Below are 19,995 nucleotides of genomic sequence, written 5' to 3'. Positions count from 1 at the left end.
CTGGTCAATCCTGCATTCTGGTCAATTCTGGCCAATCCTGCGGCCTGGTCAATTCTGGCCAATCCTGCAGTCTGGTCAATTCTGGCCAATCCTGCAGTCTGGTCAATTCTGGCCAATCCTGCAGCCTGGTCAATTCTGGTCAATCCTGCAGTCTGGCCAATTCTGGCCAATCCTGCAGTCTGGTCAATTCTGGCCAATCCTGCAGTCTGGTCAATTCTGGCCAATCCTGCAGTCTGGTCAATCCTGCAGTCTGGTCAATTTTGGCCAATCCTGCAGTCTGGTCAATTCTGGCCAATCCTGCTGCCTGGTCAATTCTGGCCAATCCTGCAGTCTGGCCAATTCTGGCCAATCCTGCAGTCTGGCCAATTCTGGCCAATCCTGCAGTCTGGTCAATTCTGGCCAATCCTGCAGTCTGGTCAATTCTGGCCAATCCTGCTGTCTGGTCAATTCTGGCCAATCCTGCAGTCTGGCCAATTCTGGTCAATCCTGCAGTCTGGCCAATTCTGGCCAATCCTGCAGTCTGGTCAATCCTGCAGTCTGGTCAATTTTGGCCAATCCTGCAGTCTGGTCAATTCTAGCCAATCCTGCAGTCTGGCCAATTCTGGTCAATCCTGCAGTCTGGCCAATTCTGGCCAATCCTGCAGTGTGGTCAATCCTGCAGTCCGGTCAATTCTGGCCAATCCTGCAGTCTGGCCAATTCTGGCCAATCCTGCAGTCTGGCCAATTCTGGCCAATCCTGCAGTCTGGTCAATTCTGGCCAATCCTGCAGTCTGGTCAATTCTGGCCAATCCTGCTGTCTGGTCAATTCTGGCCAATCCTGCAGTCTGGCCAATTCTGGTCAATCCTGCAGTCTGGCCAATTCTGGCCAATCCTGCAGTCTGGTCAATCCTGCAGTCTGGTCAATTTTGGCCAATCCTGCAGTCTGGTCAATTCTAGCCAATCCTGCAGTCTGGCCAATTCTGGTCAATCCTGCAGTCTGGCCAATTCTGGCCAATCCTGCAGTGTGGTCAATCCTGCAGTCTGGTCAATTCTGGCCAATCCTGCAGTCTGGTCAATTCTGGTCAATCCTGCAGTCTGGTCAATTCTGGTCAATCCTGCAGTCTGGTCAATTCTGGTCAATCCTGCAGTCTGGTCAATTCTGGCCAATCCTGCGGCCTGGTCAATTCTGGCCAATCCTGCAGTCTGGTCAATCCTGCAGTCTGGTCAATTCTGGCCAATCCTGCAGTCTGGTCAATTCTGGCCAATCCTGCAGTCTGGTCAATTCTGGCCAATCCTGCAGTCTGGTCAATTCTGGCCAATCCTGCAGTCTGGCCAATTCTGGCCAATCCTGCAGTCTGGCCAATCCTGCAGTCTGGCCAATCCTGCGGCCTGGTCAATTCTGGCCAATCCTGCAGTCTGGTCAATTCTGGCCCATCCTGCAGTCCGGTCAATTCTGGCCTATCCTGCAGTCTGGTCAATTCTGGCCAATCCTGCAGTCTGGCCAATCCTGCAATCTGGTCAATTCTGGCCAATCCTGCAGTCTGGCCAATTCTGGCCAATCCTGCAGTCTGGTCAATTCTGGTCAATCCTGCAGTCTGGTCAATTCTGGTCATTCCTGCAGTCTGGTCAATTCTGGCCAATCCTGCAGTCTGGTCAATTCTGGCCAATCCTGCAGTCTGGTCAATCCTGCAGTCTGGTCAATTCTGGCCAATCCTGCGGCCTGGTCAATTCTGGTCAATCCTGCAGTCTGGTCAATTCTGGTCAATCCTGCGGCCTGGTCAATTCTGGTCAATCCTGCAGTCTGGTCAATTCTGGCCAGTCCTGCAGTCTGGTCAATTCTGGCCAATCCTGCAGTCTGGCCAATTCTGGTCAATCCTGCAGTCTGGCCAATTCTGGCCAATCCTGCAGTCTGATCAATCCTGCAGTCTGGTCAATTCTGGCCAATCCTGCAGTCTGGTCAATTCTGGCCAATCCTGCAGTCTGGTCAATTCTGGTCAATCCTGCAGTCTGGTCAATTCTGGCCAACCCTGCGGCCTGGTCAATTCTGGTCAACCCTGCGGCCTGGTCAATTCTGGCCAATCCTGCGGCCTGGTCAATTCTGGCCAATCCTGCGGCCTGGTCAATTCTGGTCAATCCTGTGGCCTGGTCAATCCTGCACTCTGGTCAATTCTGGCCAATCCTGCAGTCTGGTCAATTCTGGCCAATCCTGCAGTCTGGTCAATTCTGGCCAATAGTGCGGCCTGGTCAATTCTGGCCAATCCTGCGGCCTGTTCAATTCTGGCCAATCCTGCAGTCTGGTCAATTCTGGCCAATCCTGCAGTCTGGTCAATTCTGGCCAATCCTGCGGCCTGGTCAATTCTGGCCAATCCTGCGGCCTGGTCAATTCTGGCCAATTCTGCGGCCTGGTCAATTCTGGCCAATCCTGCAGTCTCGTCAATTCTGGCCAATCATGCGGCCTGGTCAATTCTGGCCAATCCTGCGGCCTGGTCAATTCTGGCCAATCCTGCAGTCTGGTCAATTCTGGCCAATCCTGCGGCCTGGCCAATTCTGGTCAATCCTGCAGTCTGGGCAATTCTGGCCAATCCTGCGGCCTGGTCAACCCTGCGGCCTGGTCAATTCTGGCCAATCCTGCGGCCTGGTCAATTCTGGCCAATCCTGCGGCCTGGTCAATTCTGGCCAATACTGCGGCCTGGTCAATTCTGGCCAATCCTGCGGCCTGGTCAAATCTGGCCAATCCTGCGGCCTGGTCAATTCTGGCCAATCCTGCGGCCTGGTCAATCCTGCGGTCTGGTCAATCCTGGCCAATACTGCGGCCTGGTCAATTCTGGCCAATCCTGCGGCCTGGTCAATTCTGGCCAATCCTGCGGCCTGGTCAATTCTGGCCAATCCTGCAGTCTGGTCAATTCTGGCCAATCCTGCGGCCTGGTCAATTCTGGTCAATCCTGCGGCCTGGTCAATCCTGCAGTCTGGTCAATTCTGGCCAATCCTGCATTCTGGTCAATCCTGCGGCCTGGTCAACTCTGGCCAATCCTGCGGCCTGGTCAATTCTGGCCAATCCTGCAGTCTGGTCAAGTCTGGCCAAACCTGCGGCCTGGTCAATTCTGGCCAATCCTGCGGCCTGGTCAATTCTGGCCAATCCTGCGGCCTGTTCAATTCTGGTCAATCCTGCGGCCTGGTCAATTCTGGTCAATCCTGCAGTCTGGTCAATTCTGGCCAATCCTGCAGTCTGGCCAATCCTGCGGCCTGGTCAATCCTGCAGTCTGGTCAATTCTGGCCAATCCTGCAGTCTGGTCAATTCTGGCCAATCCTGCAGTCTGGTCAATCCTGCAGTCTGGCCAATTCTGGTCAATCCTGCAGTCTGGCCAATCCTGCAGTCTGGTCAATTCTGGCCAATCCTGCGGCCTGGTCAATTCTGGCCAATCCTGCAGTCTGGTCAATTCTGGCCAATCCTGCAGTCTGGTCAATTCTGGCCAATCCTGTGACCAGGTCAATTCTGGTCAATCCTGTGGCCTGGTCAATTCTGGCCAATCCTGCAGTCTGGTCAATTCTGGCTAATCCTGCGGCCTGGTCAATTCTGGCCAATCCTGCAGTCTGGCCAATCCTGCAGTCTGGTCAATTCTGGCCAATCCTGCAGTCTGGTCAATTCTGGCCAATCCTGTGGCCTGGTCAATTCTGGCCAATCCTGCGGCCTGGTCAATTCTGGTCCATCCTGCAGACTGGTCAATTCTGGCCAATCCTGCAGCCTGGTCAATTCTGGCCCATCGTGCAGTCTGGTCAATTCTGGTCAATCCTGCATTCTGGTCAATTCTGGCCAATCCTGCGGCCTGGTCAATTCTGGCCAATCCTGCAGTCTGGTCAATTCTGGCCAATCCTGCAGTCTGGTCAATTCTGGCCAATCCTGCAGCCTGGTCAATTCTGGTCAATCCTGCAGTCTGGCCAATTCTGGCCAATCCTGCAGTCTGGTCAATTCTGGCCAATCCTGCAGTCTGGTCAATTCTGGCCAATCCTGCAGTCTGGTCAATCCTGCAGTCTGGTCAATTTTGGCCAATCCTGCAGTCTGGTCAATTCTGGCCAATCCTGCTGCCTGGTCAATTCTGGCCTATCCTGCAGTCTGGCCAATTCTGGCCAATCCTGCAGTCTGGTCAATTCTGGCCAATCCTGCAGTCTGGTCAATTCTGGCCAATCCTGCAGTCTGGTCAATTCTGGCCAATCCTGCTGTCTGGTCAATTCTGGCCAATCCTGCAGTCTGGCCAATTCTGGTCAATCCTGCAGTCTGGCCAATTCTGGCCAATCCTGCAGTCTGGTCAATCCTGCAGTCTGGTCAATTTTGGCCAATCCTGCAGTCTGGTCAATTCTAGCCAATCCTGCAGTCTGGCCAATTCTGGTCAATCCTGCAGTCTGGCCAATTCTGGCCAATCCTGCAGTCTGGTCAATCCTGCAGTCTGGTCAATTCTGGCCAATCCTGCAGTCTGGTCAATTCTGGTCAATCCTGCAGTCTGGTCAATTCTGGTCAATCCTGCAGTCTGGTCAATTCTGGTCAATCCTGCAGTCTGGTCAATTCTGGCCAATCCTGCGGCCTGGTCAATTCTGGCCAATCCTGCAGTCTGGTCAATCCTGCAGTCTGGTCAATTCTGGCCAATCCTGCAGTCTGGTCAATTCTGGCCAATCCTGCAGTCTGGTCAATTCTGGCCAATCCTGCAGTCTGGTCAATTCTGGCCAATCCTGCAGTCTGGCCAATTCTGGCCAATCCTGCAGTCTGGCCAATCCTGCAGTCTGGCCAATCCTGCGGCCTGGTCAATTCTGGCCAATCCTGCAGTCTGGTCAATTCTGGCCAATCCTGCAGTCCGGTCAATTCTGGCCAATCCTGCAGTCTGGTCAATTCTGGCCAATCCTGCAGTCTGGCCAATCCTGCAATCTGGTCAATTCTGGCCAATCCTGCAGTCTGGCCAATTCTGGCCAATCCTGCAGTCTGGTCAATTCTGGTCAATCCTGCAGTCTGGTCAATTCTGGCCAATCCTGCAGTCTGGTCAATCCTGCAGTCTGGTCAATTCTGGCCAATCCTGCGGCCTGGTCAATTCTGGCCAATCCTGCAGCCTGGTCAATTCTGGTCAATCCTGCAGTCTGGTCAATTCTGGTCAATCCTGCGGCCTGGTCAATTCTGGTCAATCCTGCAGTCTGGTCAATTCTGGCCAGTCCTGCAGTCTGGTCAATTCTGGCCAATCCTGCAGTCTGGCCAATTGTGGTCAATCCTGCGGCCTGGTCAATCCTGCAGTCTGGTCAATTCTGGCCAATCCTGCGGCCTGGCCAATCCTGCATTCTGGTCAATTCTGGCCAATCCTGCAGTCTGGTCAATTCTGGTCAATCCTGCAGTCTGGTCATTTCTGGCCAATCCTGCAGTCTGGTCAATTCTGGCCAATCCTGCAGTCTGGTCAATTCTGGCCAATCCTGCGGCCTGGTCAATCCTGCATTCTGGTCAATTCTGGCCAATCCTGCAGTCTGGTCAATCCTGCAGTCTGGTCAATTCTGGCCAATCCTGCAGTCTGGCCAATCCTGCAGTCTGGCCAATTCTGGCCAATCCTGCAGTCCGGTCAATTCTGGCCAATCCTGCAGTATGGTCATTTCTGGCCAATCCTGCAGTCCGGTCAATTCTGGCCAATCCTGCAGTCTGGTCAATTCTGGTCAATCCTGCAGTCTGGTCATTTCTGGCCAATCCTGCTGTCCGGTCAATTCTGGCCAATCCTGCAGTCTGGCCAATTCTGGTCAATACTGCAGTCTGGTCAATTCTGGCCAATCCTGCAGTCCGGTCAATTCTGGCCAATCCTGCAGTCTGGCCAATTCTGGTCAATCCTGCAGTCTGGTCAATTCTGGCCAATCCTGCAGTCTGGCTAATTCTGGTCAATCCTGCAGTCTGGCCAATCCTGCAGTCTGGGCAATTCTGGCCAATCCTGCGGCCTGGTCAACCCTGCGGCCTGGTCAATTCTGGCCAATCCTGCGGCCTGGTCAATTCTGGCCAATCCTGCGGCCTGTTCAATTCTGGCCAATACTGCGGCCTGGTCAATTCTGGCCAATCCTGCGGCCTGGTCAATTCTGGCCAATCCTGCGGCCTGGTCAATTCTGGCCAATCCTGCGGCCTGGTCAATCCTGCGGTCTGGTCAATTCTGGCCAACCCTGCGGCCTGGTCAATTCTGGCCAATCCTGCGGCCTGGTCAACTCTGGTCAATCCTGCGGCCTGGTCAATCCTGCAGTCTGGCCAATTCTGGCCAATCCTGCGGCCTGGTCAATTCTGGCCAATCCTGCAGTCTGGTCAATTCTGGCCAAACCTGTGGCCTGGTCAATTCTGGCCAATCCTGCGGCCTGGTCAATTCTGGCCAATCCTGCGGCCTGTTCAATTCTGGCCAATCCTGCAGTCTGGTCAATTCTGGTCAATCCTGCGGCCTGGTCAATTCTGGCCAATCTTGCAGTCTGGTCAATTCTGGCCAATCCTGCGGCCTGGCCAATTCTGGTCAATCCTGCAGTCTGGGCAATTCTGGCCAATCCTGCGGCCTGGTCAACCCTGCGGCCTGGTCAATTCTGGCCAATCCTGCGGCCTGGTCAATTCTGGCCAATCCTGCGGCCTGGTCAATTCTGGCCAATACTGCGGCCTGGTCAATTCTGGCCAATCCTGCGGCCTGGTCAAATCTGGCCAATCCTGCGGCCTGGTCAATTCTGGCCAATCCTGCGGCCTGGTCAATCCTGCGGTCTGGTCAATTCTGGCCAATACTGCGGCCTGGTCAATTCTGGCCAATCCTGCGGCCTGGTCAATTCTGGCCAATCCTGCGGCCTGGTCAATTCTGGCCAATCCTGCAGTCTGGTCAATTCTGGCCAATCCTGCGGCCTGGTCAATTCTGGTCAATCCTGCGGCCTGGTCAATCCTGCAGTCTGGTCAATTCTGGCCAATCCTGCATTCTGGTCAATCCTGCGGCCTGGTCAACTCTGGCCAATCCTGCGGCCTGGTCAATTCTGGCCAATCCTGCAGTCTGGTCAAGTCTGGCCAAACCTGCGGCCTGGTCAATTCTGGCCAATCCTGCGGCCTGGTCAATTCTGGCCAATCCTGCGGCCTGTTCAATTCTGGTCAATCCTGCGGCCTGGTCAATTCTGGTCAATCCTGCAGTCTGGTCAATTCTGGCCAATCCTGCAGTCTGGCCAATCCTGCGGCCTGGTCAATTCTGGTCAATCCTGCAGTCTGGTCAATTCTGGCCAATCCTGCAGTCTGGTCAATTCTGGCCAATCCTGCAGTCTGGTCAATCCTGCAGTCTGGCCAATTCTGGTCAATCCTGCAGTCTGGCCAATCCTGCAGTCTGGTCAATTCTGGCCAATCCTGCGGCCTGGTCAATTCTGGCCAATCCTGCAGTCTGGTCAATTCTGGCCAATCCTGCAGTCTGGTCAATTCTGGCCAATCCTGTGACCAGGTCAATTCTGGTCAATCCTGTGGCCTGGTCAATTCTGGCCAATCCTGCAGTCTGGTCAATTCTGGCCAATCCTGCGGCCTGGTCAATTATGGCCAATCCTGCAGTCTGGCCAATCCTGCAGTCTGGTCAATTCTGGCCAATCCTGCAGTCTGGTCAATTCTGGCCAATCCTGTGGCCTGGTCAATTCTGGCCAATCCTGCGGCCTGGTCAATTCTGGTCCATCCTGCAGACTGGTCAATTCTGGCCAATCCTGCAGCCTGGTCAATTCTGGCCCATCGTGCAGTCTGGTCAGTTCTGGTCAATCCTGCATTCTGGTCAATTCTGGCCAATCCTGCGGCCTGGTCAATTCTGGCCAATCCTGCAGTCTGGTCAATTCTGGCCAATCCTGCAGTCTGGTCAATTCTGGCCAATCCTGCAGCCTGGTCAATTCTGGTCAATCCTGCAGTCTGGCCAATTCTGGCCAATCCTGCAGTCTGGTCAATTCTGGCCAATCCTGCAGTCTGGTCAATTCTGGCCAATCCTGCAGTCTGGTCAATCCTGCAGTCTGGTCAATTTTGGCCAATCCTGCAGTCTGGTCAATTCTGGCCAATCCTGCTGCCTGGTCAATTCTGGCCAATCCTGCAGTCTGGCCAATTCTGGCCAATCCTGCAGTCTGGTCAATTCTGGCCAATCCTGCAGTCTGGTCAATTCTGGCCAATCCTGCAGTCTGGTCAATTCTGGCCAATCCTGCTGTCTGGTCAATTCTGGCCAATCCTGCAGTCTGGCCAATTCTGGTCAATCCTGCAGTCTGGCCAATTCTGGCCAATCCTGCAGTCTGGTCAATCCTGCAGTCTGGTCAATTTTGGCCAATCCTGCAGTCTGGTCAATTCTAGCCAATCCTGCAGTCTGGCCAATTCTGGTCAATCCTGCAGTCTGGCCAATTCTGGCCAATCCTGCAGTCTGGTCAATCCTGCAGTCTGGTCAATTCTGGCCAATCCTGCAGTCTGGTCAATTCTGGTCAATCCTGCAGTCTGGTCAATTCTGGTCAATCCTGCAGTCTGGTCAATTCTGGTCAATCCTGCAGTCTGGTCAATTCTGGCCAATCCTGCGGCCTGGTCAATTCTGGCCAATCCTGCAGTCTGGTCAATCCTGCAGTCTGGTCAATTCTGGCCAATCCTGCAGTCTGGTCAATTCTGGCCAATCCTGCAGTCTGGTCAATTCTGGCCAATCCTGCAGTCTGGTCAATTCTGGCCAATCCTGCAGTCTGGCCAATTCTGGCCAATCCTGCAGTCTGGCCAATCCTGCAGTCTGGCCAATCCTGCGGCCTGGTCAATTCTGGCCAATCCTGCAGTCTGGTCAATTCTGGCCAATCCTGCAGTCCGGTCAATTCTGGCCAATCCTGCAGTCTGGTCAATTCTGGCCAATCCTGCAGTCTGGCCAATCCTGCAATCTGGTCAATTCTGGCCAATCCTGCAGTCTGGCCAATTCTGGCCAATCCTGCAGTCTGGTCAATTCTGGTCAATCCTGCAGTCTGGTCAATTCTGGCCAATCCTGCAGTCTGGTCAATCCTGCAGTCTGGTCAATTCTGGCCAATCCTGCGGCCTGGTCAATTCTGGCCAATCCTGCAGCCTGGTCAATTCTGGTCAATCCTGCAGTCTGGTCAATTCTGGTCAATCCTGCGGCCTGGTCAATTCTGGTCATTCCTGCAGTCTGGTCAATTCTGGCCAGTCCTGCAGTCTGGTCAATTCTGGCCAATCCTGCAGTCTGGCCAATTGTGGTCAATCCTGCGGCCTGGTCAATCCTGCAGTCTGGTCAATTCTGGCCAATCCTGCGGCCTGGCCAATCCTGCATTCTGGTCAATTCTGGCCAATCCTGCAGTCTGGTCAATTCTGGTCAATCCTGCAGTCTGGTCATTTCTGGCCAATCCTGCAGTCTGGTCAATTCTGGCCAATCCTGCAGTCTGGTCAATTCTGGCCAATCCTGCGGCCTGGTCAATCCTGCATTCTGGTCAATTCTGGCCAATCCTGCAGTCTGGTCAATTCTGGTCAATCCTGCAGTCTGGTCAATTCTGGCCAATCCTGCAGTCTGGCCAATCCTGCAGTCTGGCCAATTCTGGCCAATCCTGCAGTCCGGTCAATTCTGGCCAATCCTGCAGTATGGTCATTTCTGGCCAATCCTGCAGTCCGGTCAATTCTGGCCAATCCTGCAGTCTGGTCAATTCTGGTCAATCCTGCAGTCTGGTCATTTCTGGCCAATCCTGCTGTCCGGTCAATTCTGGCCAATCCTGCAGTCTGGCCAATTCTGGTCAATACTGCAGTCTGGTCAATTCTGGCCAATCCTGCAGTCCGGTCAATTCTGGCCAATCCTGCAGTCTGGCCAATTCTGGTCAATCCTGCAGTCTGGTCAATTCTGGCCAATCCTGCAGTCTGGCTAATTCTGGTCAATCCTGCAGTCTGGCCAATCCTGCAGTCTGGGCAATTCTGGCCAATCCTGCGGCCTGGTCAACCCTGCGGCCTGGTCAATTCTGGCCAATCCTGCGGCCTGGTCAATTCTGGCCAATCCTGCGGCCTGTTCAATTCTGGCCAATACTGCGGCCTGGTCAATTCTGGCCAATCCTGCGGCCTGGTCAATTCTGGCCAATCCTGCGGCCTGGTCAATTCTGGCCAACCCTGCGGCCTGGTCAATTCTGGCCAATCCTGCGGCCTGGTCAATTCTGGTCAATCCTGCGGCCTGGTCAATCCTGCAGTCTGGTCAATTCTGGCCAATCCTGCATTCTGGTCAATCCTGCGGCCTGGTCAACTCTGGCCAATCCTGCGGCCTGGTCAATTCTGGCCAATCCTGCAGTCTGGTCAATTCTGGCCAAACCTGCGGCCTGGTCAATTCTGGCCAATCCTGCGGCCTGGTCAATTCTGGCCAATCCTGCAGTCTGGTCAATTCTGGCCAATCCTGCGGCCTGGTCAATTCTGGTCAATCCTGCAGTCTGGTCAATTCTGGCCAATCCTGCAGTCTGGTCAATTCTGGCCAATCCTGCAGTCTGGTCAATCCTGCAGTCTGGCCAATTCTGGTCAATCCTGCAGTCTGGCCAATCCTGCAGTCTGGTCAATTCTGGCCAATCCTGCGGCCTGGTCAATTCTGGCCAATCCTGCAGTCTGGTCAATTCTGGCCAATCCTGCAGTCTGGTCAATTCTGGCCAATCCTGTGACCAGGTCAATTCTGGTCAATCCTGTGGCCTGGTCAATTCTGGCCAATCCTGCAGTCTGGTCAATTCTGGCCAATCCTGCGGCCTGGTCAATTCTGGCCAATCCTGCAGTCTGGCCAATCCTGCAGTCTGGTCAATTCTGGCCAATCCTGCAGTCTGGTCAATTCTGGCCAATCCTGCGGCCTGGTCAATTCTGGCCAATTCTGCGGCCTGGTCAATTCTGGTCCATCCTGCAGACTGGTCAATTCTGGCCAATCCTGCAGCCTGGTCAATTCTGGTCCATCGTGCAGTCTGGTCAATTCTGGTCAATCCTGCATTCTGGTCAATTCTGGCCAATCCTGCGGCCTGGTCAATTCTGGCCAATCCTGCAGTCTGGTCAATTCTGGCCAATCCTGCAGTCTGGTCAATTCTGGCCAATCCTGCAGCCTGGTCAATTCTGGTCAATCCTGCAGTCTGGCCAATCCTGCAGTCTGGTCAATTCTGGCCAATCCTGCAGTCTGGTCAATTCTGGCCAATCCTGCAGTCTGGTCAATCCTGCAGTCTGGTCAATTTTGGCCAATCCTGCAGTCTGGTCAATTCTGGCCAATCCTGCTGCCTGGTCAATTCTGGCCAATCCTGCAGTCTGGCCAATTCTGGCCAATCCTGCAGTCTGGTCAATTCTGGCCAATCCTGCAGTCTGGTCAATTCTGGCCAATCCTGCAGTCTGGTCAATTCTGGCCAATCCTGCTGTCTGGTCAATTCTGGCCAATCCTGCAGTCTGGCCAATTCTGGTCAATCCTGCAGTCTGGCCAATTGTGGCCAATCCTGCAGTCTGGTCAATTTTGGCCAATCCTGCAGTCTGGTCAATTCTAGCCAATCCTGCAGTCTGGCCAATTCTGGTCAATCCTGCAGTCTGGCCAATTCTGGCCAATCCTGCAGTCTGGTCAATCCTGCAGTCTGGTCAATTCTGGCCAATCCTGCAGTCTGGTCAATTCTGGTCAATCCTGCAGTCTGGTCAATTCTGGTCAATCCTGCAGTTTGGTCAATTCTGGTCAATCCTGCAGTCTGGTCAATTCTGGCCAATCCTGCGGCCTGGTCAATTCTGGCCAATCCTGCAGTCTGGTCAATCCTGCAGTCTGGTCAATTCTGGCCAATCCTGCAGTCTGGTCAATTCTGGCCAATCCTGCAGTCTGGTCAATTCTGGCCAATCCTGCAGTCTGGTCAATTCTGGCCAATCCTGCAGTCTAGCCAATTCTGGCCAATCCTGCAGTCTGGCCAATCCTGCAGTCTGGCCAATCCTGCGGCCTGGTCAATTCTGGCCAATCCTGCAGTCTGGTCAATTCTGGCCAATCCTGCAGTCCGGTCAATTCTGGCCAATCCTGCAGTCTGGTCAATTCTGGCCAATCCTGCAATCTGGTCAATTCTGGCCAATCCTGCAGTCTGGCCAATTCTGGCCAATCCTGCAGTCTGGTCAATTCTGGCCAATCCTGCAGTCTGGTCAATTCTGGCCAATCCTGCAGTCTGGTCAATTCTGGCCAATCCTGCAGTCTGGTCAATCCTGCAGTCTGGTCAATTCTGGCCAATCCTGCGGCCTGGTCAATTCTGGCCAATCCTGCAGCCTGGTCAATTCTGGTCAATCCTGCAGTCTGGTCAATTCTGGTCAATCCTGCGGCCTGGTCAATTCTGGTCAATCCTGCAGTCTGGTCAATTCTGGCCAGTCCTGCAGTCTGGTCAATTCTGGCCAATCCTGCAGTCTGGCCAATTGTGGTCAATCCTGCGGCCTGGTCAATCCTGCAGTCTGGTCAATTCTGGCCAATCCTGCGGCCTGGCCAATCCTGCAGTCTGGTCAATTCTGGCCAATCCTGCAGTCTGGTCATTTCTGGCCAATCCTGCAGTCTGGTCAATTCTGGCCAATCCTGCAGTCTGGTCAATTCTGGCCAATCCTGCGGCCTGGTCAATCCTGCATTCTGGTCAATTCTGGCCAATCCTGCAGTCTGGTCAATTCTGGTCAATCCTGCAGTCTGGTCAATTCTGGCCAATCCTGCAGTCTGGCCAATCCTGCAGTCTGGCCAATTCTGGCCAATCCTGCAGTCCGGTCAATTCTGGCCAATCCTGCAGTATGGTCATTTCTGGCCAATCCTGCAGTCCGGTCAATTCTGGCCAATCCTGCAGTCTGGTCAATTCTGGTCAATCCTGCAGTCTGGTCATTTCTGGCCAATCCTGCTGTCCTGGTCAATTCTGGCCAATCCTGCAGTCTGGCCAATTCTGGTAAATACTGCAGTCTGGTCAATTCTGGCCAATCCTGCAGTCCGGTCAATTCTGGCCAATCCTGCAGTCTGGCCAATTCTGGTCAATCCTGCAGTCTGGTCAATTCTGGCCAATCCTGCAGTCTGGCTAATTCTGGTCAATCCTGCAGTCTGGCCAATCCTGCAGTCTGGCCAATTCTGGTCAATCCTGCAGTCTGGTCAATCCTGCAGTCTGGTCAATTCTGGTCAATCCTGCAGTCTGGTCAATTCTGGCCAATCCTGCAGTCTGGTCAATTCTGGCCAATCCTGCGGCCTGGTCAATCCTGCAGTCTGGTCAATTCTGGCCAATCTTGCAGTCCGGTCAATTCTGGCCAATCCTGCAGTCTGGTCAATTCTGGCCAATCCTGCAGTCTGGTCAATTCTGGCCAATCCTGCAGTCTGGTCAATTCTGTCCAATCCTGTAGTCTGGTCAATTCTGGTCAACACTGCGGCCTGGTCAATTCTGGCCAATCCTGCAGTCGGGTCAATTCTGGCCAATCCTGCAGTCTGGCCAATTCTGGCCAATCCTGCAGTCTGGCCAATTCTGGCCAATCCTGCAGTCTGGCCAATTCTGGCCAATCCTGCGGTCTGGCCAATTCTGGCCAATCCTGCGGTCTGGTCAATTCTGGCCAATCCTGCAGTCTGGTCAATTCTGGCCAATCCTGCAGTCTGTCCAATTCTGGCCAATCCTGCAGTCTGGCCAATTCTGGCCAATCCTGCAGTCTGGCCAATTCTGGCCAATCCTGCGGTCTGGTTAATTCTGGCCAATCCTGCAGTCTGGTCAATGTCCGTACTTTGGAATTGCTTTCTCGTCTCATTAAAAAAATATATCAATTGACCCTTTAACAGGATTAAGCAGAGTGTTCTCAGCTTTGATACCTTGTGTACTGAAGGCGGCTGAGGTACTCCCGTCACAGAGCGAGGAACTGGAGTTCTGCTCCGAGCTGTGATGATGCAGCAAGTTGACCTGGATAATGAAACACAATATTGAGTGAGTAAGGAGCGCTTTGTAACTGACTAGCCAGTGCTAACTGACTCATTCAGTGCTGCCTGCCCAGAGTTCAGTCCTGTGGAAGGGGGAGGCAGCTCAGGCAGAAGAGGGAAGGAGGATTTTTAAACGCACAGTGAGGAGGTGCTCTGGGAAATAAACTTTAATGATATTTCAGTGTCACCACTGACTGTCCTTCTCCCCTGAATTAGGTGGGAGCAGAGTCACAGAAGTATCATTCACAAGGCCAAGCCTGGCTGTGCTGCCGCTCGGATAGCCGATCAACATTTAGTGCCTCGATGGTTACAAGCATGAGGCATCAGAAAGCAGCGACTGGCCATGTTTTCCTCAGGGTCTTTTGTTGTGTGTGTGTCTGTGTGTGTGGGGGGGGGGGGGGGGGGGGGGGGGGCTGGAGGATGCAAAGAAACTGTCAGCAGCCATCATTCTGATCTGGGATTTTAGTCCGCCTCACTGGCCCTTGGCTTAGACATAGAACATAGAAAATACAGCACAGAACAGGCCCTTCGGCCCACTATGTTGTGCCGAACCTTTGTCCTAGATTAATCATAGATTATCATTGAATCTACAGTGCAGAAGGAGGCCATTCGGCCCTTTGAGTCTGCACCAGCTCTTGGAAAGAGCACCCTACCCAAACTCAACACCTCCACCCAACACCAAGGGCAATTTGGACATTAAGGGCAATTTATCATTGGCCAATTCACCTAACCCGCACATCTTTGGACTGTGGGAGGAAACCGGAGCACCCGGAGGAAACCCACGCAGACACGGGGAGGACGTGCAGACTCCGCACAGACAATGACCCAAACCGGAATCGAACCTGGGACCATGGATCTGTGAAGCAATTGTGCTATCCACAATGCTACCGTGCTGCCCTTAAGAACAAATAAATCTACACTATATCATTTTCCCGTAATCCATGTACCTATCCAACAGCTGCTTGAAGGTCCCTAATGTTTCCGACTCAACTACTTCCACATGCAGTGCATTCCATGCCCCCACTACTCTCTGGGTAAAGAACCTACCTCTGATATCCCTCCTATATCTTCCACCTTTCACCTTAAATTTATGTCCCCTTGTAATGGTGTGTTCCACCTGGGGAAAAAGTCTCTGACTGTCTACTCTATCTATTCCCCTGATCATCTTATAAACCTCGATCAAGTCGCCCCTCATCCTTCTCCGCTCTAATGAGAAAAGGCCTAGCACCCTCAACCTTTCCTCGTAAGACCTACTCTCCATTCCAGGCAACATCCTGGTAAATCTTCTTTGCACCTTTTCCAGAGCTTCCACATCCTTCCTAAAATGAGGCGACCAGAACTGTACACAGTACTCCAAATGTGGCCTTACCAAAGTTTTGTACAGCTGCATCATCACCTCACGGCTCTTAAATTCAATCCCTCTGTTAATGAACGCGAGCACACCATAGGCCTTCTTCACAGCTCTATCCACTTGAGTGGCAACTTTCAAAGATGTATGAACATAGACCCCAAGGTCTCTCTGCTCCTCCACAATGCCAAGAACTCTACCGTTAACCCTGTATTCCGCATTCATATTTGTCCTTCCAAAATGGACAACCTCACACTTTTCAGGGTTAAATTCCATCTGCCACTTCTCAGCCCAGCTCTGCATCCTATCTATGTCTCTTTGCAGCCGACAACAGCCCTCCTTACTATCCACAACTCCACCAATCTTCATATCGTCTGCAAATTTACTGACCCACCCTTCAACTCCCTCATCCAAGTCATTAATGAAAATCACAAACAGCAGAGGACCCAGAACTGATCCCTGCGGTACACCACTGGTAACTGGGATCCAGGCTGAATATTTGCCATCCACCACCACTCTCTGACGTCTATCGGTTAGCCAGTTCGTTATCCAACTGGCCAAATTTCCCACTATCCCATGCCTCCTTACTTTCTGCATAAGCATACCATGGGGAACCTTATCAAATGCCTTATTAAAATCCATGTACACTACATCCACTGCTTTACCTTCATCCACATGCTTGGTCACCTCCTCAAAGAATTCAATAAGACTTGTAAGGCAAGACCTACCCCTCACAAATCCGTGCTGACTATCCCTAATCAAGCAGTGTCTTTCCAGATGCTCAGAAATCCTATCCTTCAGTACTAACTTGATAGAGTTTTTCGAGGAGGTCACTAAGATGATTGATGCAGGTAGGGCAGTGGATGTTGTCTACATGGACTTCAGTAAGGCCTTTGACAAGGTCCCTCATGGTAGACTAGTACAAAAGGTGAAGTCACACGGGATCAGGGGTGAGCTGGCAAGGTGGATTCAGAACTGGCTAGGCCATAGAAGGCAGAGGGTAGCAATGGAGGGATGCTTTTCTAATTGGAGGGCTGTGACCAGTGGTGTTCCACAGGGATCAGTGCTGGGACCTTTGCTGTTTGTAGTATATATAAATGATTTGGAGGAAAATGCAACTGGTCTGATTAGTAAGTTTGCAGACGACACAAAGGTTGGTGGAATTGCGGATAGCGATGAGGACTGTCTGAGGATACAGCAGGATTTAGGTTGTCTGGAGACTTGGGCGGAGAGATGGCAGATGGAGTTTAATCCGGACAAATGTGAGGTAATGCATTTTGGAAGGGCTAATGCAGGTAGGGAATATACAGTGAATGGTAGAACCCTCAAGAGTATTGAAAGTCAAAGAGATCTAGGAGTACAGGTCCACAGGTCATTGAAAGGGGCAACACAGGTGGAGAAGGTAGTCAAGAAGGCATACGGCATGCTTGCCTTCATTGGACGGGGCATTGAGTATAAGAATTGGCAAGTCATGTTGCAGCTGTATAGAACCTTAGTTAGGCCACACTTGGAGTATAGTGTTCAATTCTGGTCGCCACACTACCAGAAGGATGTGGAGGCTTTAGAGAGGGTGCAGAAGAGATTTACCAGAATGTTGCCTGGTATGGAGGGCATAAGCTATGAGGAGCGATTGAATAAACTCGGTTTGTTCTCTCTGGAACGAAGGAGGTTGAGGGGCGACCTGATAGAGGTCTACAAAATTATGAGGGGCATAGACAGAGTGGATAGTCAGAGGCTTTTCCCCAGGGTAGAGGGGTCAATTACTAGGGGGCATAGGTTTAAGGTGAGAGGGGCAAGGTTTAGAGTAGATGTACGAGGCAAGTTTTTTACGCAGAGGGTAGTGGGTGCCTGGAACTCGCTACCGGAGGAGGTAGTGGAAGCAGGGACGATAGGGACATTTAAGGGGCATCTTGACAAATATATGAATAGGATGGGAATAGAAGGATACGGACCCAGGAAGTGTAGAAGATTGTAGTTTAGTCGGGCAGTATGGTCGGCGCGGGCTTGGAGGGCCGAAGGGCCTGTTCCTGTGCTGTACATTTCTTTGTTCTTTGTTCTTTGTACCCTTTCCATTACTTTGCCTACCACCGAAGTAAGACTAACTGGCCTGTAATTCCCAGGGTTATCCCTAGTTCCTTTTTTGAACAGGGGCACGACATTCGCCACTCTCCAATCCCCTGGTACCACCCCTGTTGACAGTGAGGACGAAAAGATAATTGCCAACGGCTCTGCAATTTCATCTCTTGCTTCCCATAGAATCCTTGGATATATCCCGTCAGGCCCGGGGGACTTGTCTATCCTCAAGTTTTTCAAAATGCCCAACACATCTTCCTTCCTAACAAGTATTTCCTCGAGCTTACCAATCTGTTTCACACTGTCCTCTCCATCTGGAGATCGCAAATATTCAGCAAGTTGCAATAATGCCTCTGCGGAGCTGTACTCAGGGCGAGCTGTCAGGAACACTCCCTCAGGGATGTACTCAGGGTGAACATAGAACATAGAAAATACAGCACAGAACAGGCCCTTCGGCCCACGATGTTGTGCCGAACCTTTGTCCTAGATTAATCATAGATTATCATTGAATCTACAGTGCAGAAGGAGGCCATTCGGCCCCCTGAGTCTGCACCAGCTCTTGGAAAGAGCACCCTACCCAAACTCAACACCTCCACCCAACACCAAGGGCAATTTGGACATTAAGGGCAATTTATCATTGGCCAATTCACCTAACCCGCACATCTTTGGACTGTGGGAGGAAACCGGAGCACCCGGAGGAAACCCACGCAGACACGGGGAGGACGTGCAGACTCCGCACAGACAATGATCCAAGCCGAAATCGAACCTGGGACCATGGATCTGTGAAGCAATTGTGCTATCCACAATGCTACCGTGCTGCCCTTAAGAACAAATAAATCTACACTATATCATTTTCCCGTAATCCATGTACCTATCCAACAGCTGCTTGAAGGTCACTAATGTTTCCGACTCAACTACTTCCACAGGCAGTGCATTCCATGCCCCCACTACTCTCTGGGTAAAGAACCTACCTCTGATATCCCTCCTATATCTTCCACCTTTCACCTTAAATTTATGTCCCCTTGTAATGGTGTGTTCCACCTGGGGAAAAAGTCTCTGACTGTCTACTCTATCTATTCCCCTGATCATCTTATAAACCTCTATCAAGTCGCCCCTCATCCTTCTCCGCTCTAATGAGAAAAGGCCTAGCACCCTCAACCTTTCCTCGTAAGACCTACTCTCCATTCCAGGCAACATCCTGGTAAATCTTCTTTGCACCTTTTCCAGCTGACAGGAACACTCCCTCAGGGATGTACTCAGGGTGAGCTGTCAGGTACACTCCCTCAGGGATGTGGACTGGGTGAGCTGTCAGGAACATTCCCTCAGGGATGTACTCAGGGTGAGCTGTCAGGAACATTCCCTCAGGGATGTGGACTGGGTGAGCTGTCAGGAACATTCCCTCAGGGATGTACTCAGGGCGAGCAGTCAGGAACACTCCCTCAGGGATGTGGACTGGGTGAGCTGTCAGGAACATTCCCTCAGGGATGTGGACTGGGTGAGCTGTCAGGAACATTCCCTCAGGGATGTACTCAGGGTGAGCTGTCAGGAACACTCCCTCAGGGATGTGGACTGGGTGAGCTGTCAGGAACATTCCCTCAGGGATGTACTCAGGGCGAGCAGTCAGGAACACTCCCTCAGGGATGTGGACTGGGTGAGCTGTCAGGAACATTCCCTCAGGGATGTACTCAGGGTGAGCTGTCAGGAACACTCCCTCAGGGATGTGGACTGGGTGAGCTGTCAGGAACATTCCCTCAGGGATGTACTCAGGGTGAGCTGTCATGAACACTCCCTCGGGGATGTGGACTGGGTGAGCTGTCAGGAACACTCCCTCAGGGATGTACTCAGGGTGAGCTGTCAGGTACACTCCCTCAGGGATGTGGACTGGGTGAGCTGTCAGGAACATTCCCTCAGGGATGTACTCAGGGTGAGCTGTCAGGAACATTCCCTCAGGGATGTGGACTGGGTGAGCTGTCAGGAACACTCCCTCAGGGATGTGGACTGGGTGAGCTGTCAGGAACATTCCCTCAGGGATGTACTCAGGGTGAGCTGTCAGGAACACTCCCTCAGGGATGTGGACTGGGTGAGCTGTCAGGAACATTCCCTCAGGGATGTACTCAGGGTGAGCTGTCAGGAACACTCCCTCAGGGATGTGGACTGGGTGAGCTGTCATGAACACTCCCTCAGGGATGTGGACTGGGTGAGCTGTCAGGAACACTCCCTTAGGGATGGACTCAGGATGAGCTGTCAGGAACATTCCCTCAGGGATGTGGACTGGGAGAGCTGTCAGGAACACTCTCTCGGGGATGTGGACTGGGTGAACTGTCAGGAACACTCCCTCAGGGATGTACTCAGGGTGAGCTGTCAGGAACACCCCCTCAGGGATGTGGACTGGGTGAGCTGTCAGGAACATTCCCTCAGGGATGTGGACTGGGTGAGCTGTCAGGAACACTCCCTCAGGGATGTGGACTGGGTGAGCTGTCAGGAACACTCCCTCAGGGATGTACTCAGGGTGAGCTGTCAGGTACACTCCCTCGGGGATGTACTCAGGGTGAGCTGTCAGGAACACTCCCTCGGGGATGTACTCAGGGTGAGCTGTCAGGAACACTCCCTCAGGGATGTGGACTGGGTGAGCTGTCAGGAACATTCCCTCAGGGATGTACTCAGGGTGAGCTGTCAGGAACACTCCCTCAGGGATGTGGACTGGGTGAGCTGTCAGGAACA

The 19,995-nt window shown here is 52.6% G+C and overlaps 1 protein-coding gene across 2 annotated transcripts in view; it reads right to left on the bottom strand.

Annotated features, from left to right (window-relative positions):
* fam189a1 (family with sequence similarity 189 member A1) overlaps nt 1–19,995 on the bottom strand; it is a 78,110-nt gene that overhangs the window by 6,914 nt on the left and 51,201 nt on the right. For both annotated transcript variants that reach the window (XR_011938492.1, XM_072492628.1), the window contains exon 8: nt 13,749–13,836. Coding sequence is in view for 1 of the 2 variants with exons in the window: in XM_072492628.1 (XP_072348729.1) it covers nt 13,749–13,836 (88 nt within the window). In the remaining variant the exon portion in view is untranslated. The remainder of the gene's footprint in view (nt 1–13,748; nt 13,837–19,995) is intronic.

This window comes from Scyliorhinus torazame, chromosome 30, assembly GCF_047496885.1.
Source record: "Scyliorhinus torazame isolate Kashiwa2021f chromosome 30, sScyTor2.1, whole genome shotgun sequence".
NCBI lineage: Eukaryota > Metazoa > Chordata > Chondrichthyes > Carcharhiniformes > Scyliorhinidae > Scyliorhinus > Scyliorhinus torazame.
The sequence above is the reverse complement of the archived record's forward strand: the minus strand, read 5'-3'. Positions and strand labels throughout refer to the sequence as shown.